This window comes from Mytilus edulis, chromosome 6 (genome assembly GCF_963676685.1).
Source record: "Mytilus edulis chromosome 6, xbMytEdul2.2, whole genome shotgun sequence".
In the NCBI taxonomy this organism is placed as follows: Eukaryota; Metazoa; Mollusca; class Bivalvia; order Mytilida; family Mytilidae; genus Mytilus; species Mytilus edulis.
This window is the reverse complement of record NC_092349.1, coordinates 27,089,506-27,102,706: the sequence shown is the minus strand read 5'-3', so window position 1 is coordinate 27,102,706 and position 13,201 is coordinate 27,089,506. Positions and strand designations below refer to the sequence as shown.

The 13,201-nt window shown below is 31.6% G+C and overlaps 2 protein-coding genes across 2 annotated transcripts in view; both read right to left on the bottom strand.

Annotated features, from left to right (window-relative positions):
• Nucleotides 1–3,370, bottom strand: part of LOC139527425 (VWFA and cache domain-containing protein 1-like) — a 35,105-nt gene extending 31,735 nt beyond the window's left edge. The window contains exon 1 of the mRNA XM_071322884.1: nucleotides 3,124–3,370. The gene's annotated coding sequence lies outside the window, so the exon portion shown is untranslated. The remainder of the gene's footprint in view (nucleotides 1–3,123) is intronic.
• Nucleotides 3,371–10,224: 6,854 nt separating this feature from the next.
• The window catches only part of LOC139527426 (VWFA and cache domain-containing protein 1-like), a gene marked incomplete in the record, with an annotated part of 392,016 nt that continues 389,039 nt past the window's right edge, over nucleotides 10,225–13,201 (bottom strand). The window contains 2 exon segments of the mRNA XM_071322885.1: nucleotides 10,225–11,572; nucleotides 12,548–12,681. Coding sequence (XP_071178986.1) covers nucleotides 11,256–11,572; nucleotides 12,548–12,681 — 451 coding nt within the window.

Genomic DNA, 13,201 nt, shown 5'->3' with positions numbered 1-13,201 from the left:
AGGTGATCTTTTTGTTTTCACAACGAGTCAATGAGTGTCGACCTATCATATTCATGCACGTAGTTGTAATTGATATATATATGTATATACTAGTCAACAAAAGAAACGATACACGACATTTTTTTTTGGAATTGAAGATGAAGTTTTCAGTACATACGACCAATATTGAGCAGGGTTATACTAAATGACCACAGAACTAAAAACATGAAAAATCCGTTTACAAAAAAAATGTTTTTTTTTGCTTTCACGACTTTATTGGGCGAAATTATTATTTTTGAACAAAATTTACAAAAAAAACCGACAATTTTAAAAACAGAAAATCCAACTAATAATGACGCTCTCTCATTTAAATGTAAAGACAATGTTTTTCATCAGTTTGTTTATAAAAATCATTCAGTTTCTTCGTTCATTAGTAAAGCGGAATTCGGCCATATAAGAATTCGGTAAAATGTATACATTGTCCTTTCATTTACCATATAGAGATAAGGAAAGAGAAATTCAAATACGCGGTCTCACACTAAAAACTTATCTTAAAGGTTCCAAATTTACAGTGTGGTTTTTATAGATCTAATTGATTTGAGACGTAAACACATTTTTTTTTGAGATTTGAAAAAAATACTTTTTTTTACAAAGAACATCCCCCCACCCCCCACCCCAATATTTTAACCCTGAATTTACAACATGCACATAATTTGATTACTAGTAGCATATTGCATATTTTAAAACAAATTTGAATTTTGTTTTAGTACTTTGAAAATTGTGTGTCGTTTTTCTTTTAATTTTTCGCCAAAAAAAATGTGAATCCTGTGATCATTTACGCGGAATTTAGTTTGTTTCCGATTTTGATTTTGATTTTCATAATCATATACACATACATAGCAAAATGAAAAGTTTTTAAAATACATCATTTCATATTGTTGTATATAAAAGACATTTTGATCATTTTGATTCCAAAGTCGTGTATCGTTCCTTTTGTTGACTAGTATAGTTAACCTAACCCGAGTTGAAAAAAAACTCTATTGTAATATTTGAAACAGACGGAAACTCATCTATCATCTCGTATTCAACTGTTCCCAAATTAATCACAGTCTTTATCATGTACATGTGGATGTGCAATTGATAACTTTGATTTCTATCCGACGGACCTCATTTATTAATATTCTTACGAATATTCTTATGATTGTTTCAGAGTCTCTTAATTCCCTATGTATACCTTACTGGAGTATGTATTATCTTAAGGTGATACCCAATACTTTCACTAAAATTAATTTGGCTCGTTTAATTTTCATAAAATTTTGACAAAGTATTTACTTTGACCCTTAAACAAAAATATAAAAATTTCAAAAATTTTGAACCAACCGTTTTGTCAGAAAAATTACACTGGTTATATAGCAGTTTGACAAACGCCAATTTTGATCATTGAGAAGCTTAATATTCCATTTACAACACAACGTAATCAAAACGTTTAGCTGACTTTACAGAGTTATCTCCCTGTAGTGTTAGGTACCACCTTAATTAGTAATAATATAAAACCTTTAACATCGGGTTTTTAAACTTAGTACAATTGTACCTTAAAAATAACCTTGACCGAGGTTTTATGAAATAAACATTCTGCGCATCATTATGACAGAAACAAATTATCAGCTTTTGACACATCCAAACAAAGTAGATATCGTTCTTTACAAACTTGAATAAATAAATTCTGTCGAGCAGAATTTGTTTTGATCCCAACCTAAGAAAAAAAAAGTTCGTCCCTTAAAAGAGGGTTGAAAAATACCAACAGGACATTCAAACTGAAATAAATAGACTACACTATGACTAAAAAAGAAAAACATAAATAAACAAACAATAGATCATAAAACACATAGATATAACATGCATACAACACAAATCGTTTTAATGTTGTTTCATTCAATTAAAAAGTTTGATAGTGCACAACAACACTAATGAACTTTGCCGTTGATTCGATTATATGTTATACTATTTTCCCATAACTTCATATTTATAAAATTATAGCTAATTTATCTGACATCAACACTAAAATAAAAAGTTATGTTCGGGAAAAGTCAGATTGCCTGCACTTAAAATGTAGTTATTTAGACAAATTAACTAATTAAGAAAATTATGTACACCATAACAAAATAAGCAAGAGAGGTATTACAAAAATCATGGAAATTTCGTATAATTTTTCAAATAAGATTTTTTGTTTACAAAACAATAAACGCATTTACCCAATTTTTTTTTGTTATAACCTTAAAAACGTACAATATTTTCATAATATTTAGCGTTGTCTTTTTTTTACAGATAGGTAAAAATTAAAACAATACGTTGTGAAATTAATCTCAGGTAACTGATCCACTCATCTGAATGCTTACTAGGAACGTGTTTACAAAACAGATTTTTTTTACGTCTCTTATCTTATTCAGTTAAAATGTTTAAAAAGATGATGTGGTGTGATTGCCAATGAGACAACACTTCACAAGAGACAAAATGACACAGACAGTAACAACTATCGGTCACCGTACGGCCTTGAACAATGAGCTGAGCGCATACATAGTCAGCTATAAAAGGCCCCTAAATGACAATGTAAAACAATTCAAACGAGAAAACAAACGGCCTAATTTATCTACATGTTATAAAATGTTCCTTTTAAAACAAATTTCGTTAAAAATCATAAAGTTTTATTTCAGCATGATTTTGTTTTGTTTTGTTCATTTCATATTTATATGTATGTAGGTACAACTAAAAAGTAAGAACCCCCCCCTCCCAAAAAAAAAATAAATATACTGAACTCTATGGGAAATTCAAAACGAAAGTTCATTCCGAAAAGGTAAAAAAATAATAGCCCAAACATATCCAACGAATGGAGAACAACTATCATATTCCTGACTTAAAAACTTGCATTTCCTGATGTAGAAAATATTTGATTTAATCTGGTGTTTTAGTTAGCTTATCCTCTCATTGACATACAATTTATTATACGGATACCAATGGGGTGAGCAAAACAAGCAGATATAATAGGTAAAAATGTCAAAATAGTTTGGCAAAAAATTGGACCTTGTGTTTAATTAATCCTAATAACTTAAAAACAACAACTAATTGATTTATAAATACCTGACTAACCTTAAGATAATTCACGAAGTATTCCTCATTATGGAATACATAAAGTAGCAGGTAACATTTAAAATTACTATATATGTTCAAATCTTTTCAAATCCATTGAAGCGATTGTAAGTTGTTTGTTCTGCCATCATTATATTTGTGTTGACTTTAAAAGTACGAATATTAAAAAGGCTATATTTTTACAAAAATCTCCGTAACGGCTAGTAACCCGTTTGTTCTTTAGTTTGTTAAATTCCCTATGTTTAACGACCTGTATAATTTGAGATATAGCAATTAATAGTAATATATTTATAATAGGAGTGGATAGATACAAAGACGAATATGAATGTAAAATGATATGTTTACTATTTTTCACAACAAAATTTGTTTAAAATGTCAAATGATATGCTAATAAGTATATATTAAAATGAATGAGTTTAAATACTTAACAAGGTAAAAATAAAAATTACCAAATCACATATGTATAAAGCACGACCTTTGTCGACTTATTAAACACACATTGTGTTGCACTTCGGTCCAATTTCCCCTGATTATTTTTAACATCTTGGAAATTAAAAAAACCTACCTTTCCGGCTTTTTAAAAAATCACAGTATCACAGTCAAGTATTTAGCTAACAAATAAACAAAAGTTTAAACTCAATTATCCTTGGATTATTCCTGTACAAGGAATATGACAGAAGGTTTCCATTCGTTCCGTTGGTTTATATTTCCTAACTTTTTAATTTTGTCTAGTGTTATGATTCTAAATTATAAAATCACGAAAATAACGAACGCCTCGGAAATTCTAAACGGAAAGTCTTTAATCAAATGACAAAATCAAAAGCTCAAACACATCAAACGAATGGATAACTATTGTCCTATTCCTGTAGAAAATGGTGGATTAAAATGGGTTTGATAGCTACTAAAGCCTCTCAATGTATGACAGACGCATACAATTCCATTACTAGTATTGATTGGGATAGTGATTTGGTTAGTTGGAACACATCTTGATTTACATCTAGAAATTTACAATGAGATTCGGTTGAAAACAAAACTAAACGACAAAAGAGATGATGTCAACTTCCCAATTGCGAACTTTCCATTTCTATGTAGTAACCTTCTAGCAGCGCCTGTAAATATATATCCCTGTTGGTACCAAATTCCCGGGATTGTATTTCTTATCATGATTTTTTTGATAGAGGGTTGCTGCTCACAAGACCGCTATTAAACCAAGAATTCCAAATGGTGAAGTTGAATTATTCCTTCGTAAATTTTACGGATGCCATCACGAGTTGGTCGGCTGTTATGGATAAACCGTTTCACATATGATATCGGATATGTTCCTTATGTTGTAACTACAATCCCCTTTACTTTTCACGGATGCGACCTTCAGAATTATACTATTTGACAGATTTGAAATAATATGAGCATTACGACTGGTGCCACATGTCAGTTTATCTTTGATCTATGAGACAGCCGCTCTGGTATCTTTCGCCCCTCTTTCAAAACGGGTCATCTGTACAATTTTTATGATATCATATTATTAATATATTATATTACATAAGTAACTTCACCCCTACACAGTAATGAAGTACTATAACTTCAAAAACGTTTGATTCTACACTAGACATTCCCAACATAGTGAACTATTTCCATTCTCAATATTAGAATAGGATTCATGATAGTGGGAGATATTAGCAGGCAAAATCGAAGGAATTGTGCAAATGATGATACAAGCATGTAAATTACCCCAAAGCATCCTTATTATATACTTTTTAAGAAACAACTGCTGGCCACTAAAAAAATCATTTTTTCAAGATGGCCACGGCCTTTTTCTAAAATGGCTGTTTTTAAAGTTTGAAAATACTGATTTTTTCTGGAAAACTCTTCTTTCACCTTCTTTTAGTGAAACAGCTATCATGTTTGGTAGCTACCTTCCTTACATGTGACAAATGTACTAGAAATGAATTTTTGACATATCCAGGGTTTGCGCATGCGCGAAAATGTATCAACATTCATTCAAACAAATTTGAACTATGTACTATAAAATTAATGTTTTGGGATTTTCAATGATATTATGATTTGGTTTGATAACATTTTTCAAGGTTATGATACACATCATTTAACAATTTTGCACATGCACAAACTTTTTATAGACATAAAGAGCGATTTGTATGCACTACCAGGGCACACTGGTATAAATCGTAGTTCATTTCATTACTCTAAAAATCGAGGCTCTTGTAGAGCTGTTCAAGTAAGTGTAACATCTATGATGCCACTGTTTAAAAACAAGCCCATTCAGTTGCACACATCAGGTATTCGATGGATAAGGCGAAAAATGTGGTTAATACGGGAGAAACATCTATAGTAATGGCAGATCAGCCACTTTTGGTAATGGCTATTCAGTGGGAATGGCCTGATTTGTACGGAGAAGATAAGTTTATCGTCATGTGAGGTGGGCTGCACCTTGAAATGACTTGTTATAAAATTATGGGTGATATATTACATGAGTGGATGGACATGTGTCTTCACTTAAACCAATATTGCAACACCTAGAACGACAGATTCTTTTATGTATGTTCAAATGTACCTAGGACTAGACACGCGCATCAGATAACTGTATTTGCTTTGCTTAAATTGTATATATCGGCTTAAGAAAGCTAAACACAGAAATTATTATCATGTTATGACACTGTGACGTTCAATGATTTGATAGACTGGTGTAGGGAAATAGAGTCATCTCGAGCACAGTTTAATTCCTGGCGTTCAATTATAAAATAAGAACTTCTTGTGAATTTAGTAGTATGCTCATTTCATGAGTAAGATTTTGTACAAACAGTCCATATAAAGCATGATGCCGTATTTATCAAGGTCTTGATAGTGTAAATTATTCTCGATCATTACCGACCTTCTCCGAGATATGGCTTCCCTTCTCTAACGTCACCCACAGGTGCCAATTGATTTTGAAAATAATAATTTCACTGTACGTAAGATCAGCAAATATTTTTCCTATAGCACAATTGATCAGGCAAAAAAACAGAATAATGCTGTTGTGAAGGGCGATGTTGTTGTTATAGGTCTAACCGAAGATCCATTTAGACATATGGATGGTAGCTGGACCAGAAGTCAGTATACTATCAGATGAAATTGAAAGATCTAGTGGTTTGAGGCATTATATTACTGATGAACGACTTAATGAACACTCTACAAAAACACAAAAGGATTTCTTTGAAAAGATCAAAGGCAAAAAATACGAATATCGTTTGAAGCAAATGCAAAACGAAGGAGAACCTATTTCTTATAACCAGATCAAAAAGAACAACTTCCTATTTTGTCCGTAAAATAAAACTGTAAACGTCTTTGTCAAAAACAAAGCTAGAGAACCTTAAAAGTGATTGCGATATCTTTTCTAGACTTTTATTTCTTGTCATAGTAGACAAATTGACTTGGAATATTTCTTTATCCATAAAAAACAAACTGCTCCTCCATTTTTGTCTCAGGATGTCACTTTAAACATTGGTATTAAATCGGTGCAAAGGGGTATACCGGAAACATTTATCGTTGGTGGGGCAGCAATGGTTTATTTCAGGCCACCTTGTTGGGCAACACTATTTGATGATTTTGCAAATTATGTCATACTGCCTTACATAAAATCTTGCATCGATCAGTATTCAAGAGTAGACATTGTATTTGATGTTTACTAAATGAATGATTTACAGGCTAGATATGACAAGACAAAAGCAAGGTTCTTGTGCTAGACGGAAAGGTGTTAGTTCTAGTAGAACACCAGGGAAATGGAGTAGTTTTCTCTGTGAAGATGACAACGAAACGAAACTGTTCAATTGCTTCTTTAGAGACTAATAGGGATACTTTCCAGCTACCCCTTGTAATAATGGAGAAGCATATACACTAGTGTTTGTCCATATTTAGCATGATTATGAAAATTATTGTAAAACGGTAATTTTAGGTTTTATGTAGTAGTATTAAGAATTGCAGCACTCCCAAAATATGGTGGTACAAGCTGTGGGTAGGTTTTGACAGGAATGAAGATTTTTTATTGCTTCCTGTACGTGACATATAAAATGCGTTTGGTCCTCGTGTAGCTACTCTTCCTTTCGTTCATGCATGCAGTGGATGTTATACGCTGTCGGATTTTCGTCGGAAAGGGAAGAGGTCAGTTTGGATGACATGGAAAGTATTTCAAGATGTAAGGGACGTGTTAATCTTCGCTGAAGTATAAAAACACATACATGGACATCAAAGAAACATTTGTTTGCATCATGTATGACACAACAACATCAACATTTGCTGTTAACGAGGCGCAATGTAAATTGTTACCCAGGAAGCAGCGGAATTGTGATGCAGTTTTTTCTCAGAGCAGATTAAAAGAAAAGCATATCAAGGAGGACAAGTTTGGGCTCAGCCTGATTGATGTATTCGACAGGTACATGTACCTAGTCATGAACACAGGGGTTGGATGAAAGAAAAAAATCGATGACAGTTGGAAACAAAAAAGGACTTCTTCGGCTGCCGTTGCATCCTCCTGTCAGGAAAAAAATCCAGCTGTGTTGACAACTGTAAATGCTACTGTTCTGTCCTTCCTTGTACGGGTTTTTGTATTGGCTACTGTCAGATAATTGTAAGATAACCAACCTGTCTTTCTAACAAAACTACGCATGTAAACTTAACAAAGAATGTGAAATCACTTGTTAAGTTGATGGAAATTATAAAAAAATACATTTTAAAAATTTTTGCCGCCATTTTGGAATCGGAAGTCACTCTTTTTTGTCATTTATGTGTTGTTTTGTCGTACTTTAGGAACTGTATTTTACGTTTTACAAAAACTTACACTGTATTATACCTGTAACACAGCTTCCAAGGATTTACGGAATGTAGCCAATTGGATATGACGCCATTTGCAAAATGATCGGCGGCCATCTTGAAAAAATGAAAAATTTTGATGGCCAGCACTTGATTTTTTTAAATATCATTTATACCCAATTTCATGCTTGTATCACGATTTGCACAATTATGTCCATAATATCTCTCACTTTGACAAAATGTTTAGTCTTGCTATAAAAAACTTTGCTATATTAAGTGGCCGTCTACTTATAATATGGTTTAAGATATCAGTAGAACACTAAACATTGGCTAAAAGAACATTAATGTCAACCAAGAGAGAACTGATTATCACAGCCAGTAGACTTATTGTAGATATTGTCATGCTGGTCATTTTTCTAATTTAAGGTGGTACCTAACACTACAGGGAGATAACTCTGTAAAATCAGCAGAACGTTTTAATGACTTTGTGTTCATAAGGGAATATTAAGCTTCTCAATGATAAAAATAAGTGTTTGTCAAACTGATATATAACCAGTGTAATTTTTCTGATTAAACAGTTGGTTCAAATTTTTTATCTTTCTACTATAGTTTTATACGCTAATTCAAACATGATAATAACACAATTCAGACAAATGTATATTTCTACGCATTCTTTTTTAAACGTGAATATGGAGAAACATCACAATCATTAGTATCTCCTATATTGTGGTACTCCAAAAATTCCATTAAATGATATATTGGCAAAAACTGCAGACATTATTAGTGAGCATGAAAAGTTATAATCGGGATGTGAAATGGTTCATGGTACTCTCCAATAACATGAGAGTCTATAGTAGACACATGTATTCTCGATCCCCATTACAAAGACTGACATGCTGGTCCTAAGTATGCACAATAAGAACAGAAGTCATTATTTAGAAAATAAACATAGTTCTATTTAAAGCTATGTTTTGGTAAAAATCATTTTAGCTTTCTGATGGATAGAAAATAGTTCAATTACAAAAATACTGAACTCCGCGGAAAATTCAAATCGAAAAATCAAAAGCTCATACATCAAATGAGTGAATAACAACTATCATATTCCTGACTTGGCAATGGCATCTTCTTATGTAGAAAAAGGTGGATTGAACCTGGTTTAATAGCTAGCCAAACGGCGCAAAGACAATTATGTATTAAGCAAAATGGATCCCACTATCATAACTAATTATGACGTTTACAACTGAAGATGAACGAATGAAATTGTTTTAGCCCTTAACAAGTCAACACCTAAAGAAAAGTTATTCTTAGTATAATACAGAAACGATCAATGAATCATAATCAATGGAAAACCATGCAAATTGTATACGCAGTCAAACATATATTTTTGTGTGCATTGGATGCATTGTCGTTTTTATTCCTATTCATGTTATTGATCGGAAAAAGAAATTTAATGGCAAGTGTTAATTTTTCATTTTATTTGGTTTATTTGTATTGCTTTACCAGTACCATTTTGTTTTTAATTTTCAATTGTTTTAGATAATCATTGTAATAATTGTACATACATTTTATGTAAGTGTTAAGCTCAGTTTTGGGCGCTGTAATTATCAATAAAAACTATTCTTATTCTAGTTCATGTGAAAAACATATGTTATCGTCTTGTTATTTAACATAATAGCATTTTTTTAGAATCATGTCCCTACTGCCAGTTTTCTCACACTGCTGTATCATACCAATTCCGTAAGACATGCTGTATTCGATTTGTTTTTTAAACTGTTTTTGAAGAGCACATTGTAAGAAAAAAAATGCAGCAATTATGAAAAAGGAGATGTCATCCAAATTAATCAAGTATTTTGAAACGTCTTTCTGTACATAAAATTGATAATGGAAATGGGGAATGTGTCAAAGAGAAAACAATTAACCCGACCATAGAGAAGACATTAGCGACCAAAAGAGAAGGCAACAACAGCATACTCATTTTGTTCGTGGTATTATAAACGTAATTTGAAAACTGTTATTATCAACCTCCCAGTGTTTTTTTAACTGCCGGTAAAAGCTTGTTTGCAGTTATGTCATTAAGGATTTAATAATAAGGGATTTGACAAAAACCCATATAATTTGTATAGTGAGTGTATACAAATTACTAATTTTAAAGGATAAACATAATCAGTGAAGCTGTTATTTTTTTTCAAAATCGTTTCTTATTTAAGGGATTTGATAGAATCCCTGGTGTAACATTATCACTTTTACATGTATACTCATCAAGAGAGCGTGATCTACTATGGCAGGAAACTTTAAATACTGTTTTGAATGTAACGGCAATTTAATAGTCCATTTTTCACATTACCAACTTTTGACTCAAAAATTACTATTTTTTCGACAGATTACCTTCACTGTTGTAGAACATTATGGTACTCGATCAAGCAAGAGCATCGTCAATGAATAAATTAAAGATTTCCATCGGTACAATTTTGAGGGAAAGTTAACTATTCAAATGCTTTCTATACATGACTTTATCATCAAAAATGGTAAAGTTTTTCCCCAAAAACTGCACCGATCACATTTTTGATTTTTTCTGTTTTTGACTGCTCGTAATTAACATTAACACATGCAGAAACACAGAGTAGGTAACTTGTCGAATACTTGTTGCGTCTATAATATGAAAATGGCCTATTACATGTCAGCTAACATTCGGCAAACACCAAACTGTAATTGTGTATACAAAACCGAATGTTAAAAGCAAATAATATTGATAAACATTGTCCGGAATTTTAAATTTACAAACGTGCATTCATAAGAAGAATGTAAACATGATAAAAAGATATATATTAATATAAAATAAGGATATATTACCTATAAAAAAAATAAGAAACACATTATGTAAATTCTTCATATATAAAAAATGGTCTATGTATTATTTATAAACGAGCTGTAGATATGCGGATTTCTTGTAAAGGTTCAGGGGTCTGAATTTATGAAACTACTGCACCATAATGTGCATAATCTAAAAAGAGAGTGATTGATCTACTATGACCATTAATATTATTATGCATACTGTTCTAGATGTGACGTCTACCAAATTAATAAAAAAAACTTCAATGTAAAAAGCATGCAATACTAATCTTATTTTTTAGTATATTTATTCAAATAGATTAAAAAAAAAGGGAAACATGATAATATATGTATGTATATAAATATAAAATGAGGAGATTTTAACTATACAAAATTAAGTCAGAAACAAAGAATATAAATAATGTTCAATATATGGGTTTGTATAACGTGGAAACTAGCGGAAGACGGATGTTATGAAAAAACATTTTATGACCATTTGTCTATCAAACTTTATGTCCAGGAGATGAGTCAAAATAAAAATTATGATTAATTGCCGGTTGAATCTGGTATGGCGGTGGTGGTGAATCCGTACTACTACATTCCTCCTTTTCTCTGTATTGTCTAAGTTCATAATCTGGAATAGCCTCTATATACGGATCAGCATTTTCATTACGATTTCTAGTTCTGAAAAACTTAATTCCACAAATCATTATGAGAGTGAGAAGGATACCAAATGCGATTGATCCACCTATTATTCCGCCAATTTGACCTGCATCAATTTCATCTGACGTCTTGTCAGTTGTGGTTGATGGTGCCGCTGCTAAAAAAGAATAATTGGTATGTTCTGTTACCTAATTGATCTTCATGCTCGATTTATTTTCGCGACTTTTGAAAATTGAAAAGATAACGGGAATATAATAAGTTGTGAAATTAATATGACTACATTTTGTTCTTTATAAATGAACGAATTAGAGTTAACAAATCAATTAACAAATCGCTGCGAAGCAAGCTGAAATTTGCGATGTGATGAGTCACAGGTGATCTTTACAGTTCGTTATTAGGCTCGGATGCTAGTTTACATTCTGTATATGCTTTTCTAAAGTCAGAAATCTGTAATTCAGGGCTGTCGTTTTGTGTTGAATATCATACTGGTTTTTTTTTTTGTTCTGTATATTCATCATTTGTTTGAATTGTTTAATTTTATTATGGTACACGGTTTTTTCATTGCACATATACTGTTGATTATATACAATTTCGTGGATTGGAGAAAACTTGCATTTTCGTGGATAACTTATTTCGTGGTTCAACTGTACAAATGAAAAAACACATCATTTTATCTCCGGTGAATAGTTGTCATTGGTAAGTATACGACATCTCCCTATTTTCTGTTCCAAAGTGCCAAATGCACAAAAAAATATAAAAATGAACCGATTACTAAGGATTATAGAGAAACAGTTCATGATAAAATAGTACCAACATAATGGTTTACTTTTATAAATTGTTACTCGGATGGAGAATTGTGTCATTGGCACTCATGTCACATCCTCTTATATCTAATCATTCTAGAGCGCGTTAAAATTCATATATCGATAAGAAACTGACATCGTCAGGGCAAACCAAAAACCAAAAGCAACGGACGAAAAAATTATTAGGCAAAACACTACATACAAAACTAGAAACCAGGAAAAACGAATGCAAACCAACACTCTGATAATACGTTATAAGATGCATACATTGCTCTTCATAACTTGCACTCATGTTACTCATTTCAAGTACATATTGGTTTTATACATACCACATGTATTTCTGTATTGAGATTTTGTTTTACCAAATGTACATTCCTCTTTAAGCCTACAACATGGCGTAGCTATTTGTTGTAAGAGGTCGTTATATTCACACCAACTACATTCTAGTTCGCTGAAACAGTCTCTGAAATAAGGTCAAATGAATAAGGGGTGTGACGTTTTTTAATACTATCCGGGAAAAAACTAAATATATCTTCCTTTCACAAAATAAAGTAGATTCATTTATGACCTTTTTTACTAGTTTTCGTGAATAGAGATGAGACTTTTCGTATATATTTGATTTCGTGGTTTTGGACTATTAGACAATAGAAAAAAATGTTTTTCGTTTAACCCTTAAATTCGAGATTCACGGAAATCGTTATATAATGAATAATAACGAGTCCACAGTTACAAAATAAGTTAGATGTTTGCTAAAATGACTTTCAATGCCACAAAGATGTAAGATTTGCCTAGTCTCAATACAACGATGAGTTAAGATAAAAAAGCAACAGTTTTATACATTATATATATTGTGTCATACTTTTCATACTGTAAAGAAATATTTTTAAATAATAATTTTTTTTAACGAAAACTTTACGGATATATGTATAAAAGTTTCTCCCCATTATTAGTGCCAATATTGAACCACTTCTGAAATCAGTTTT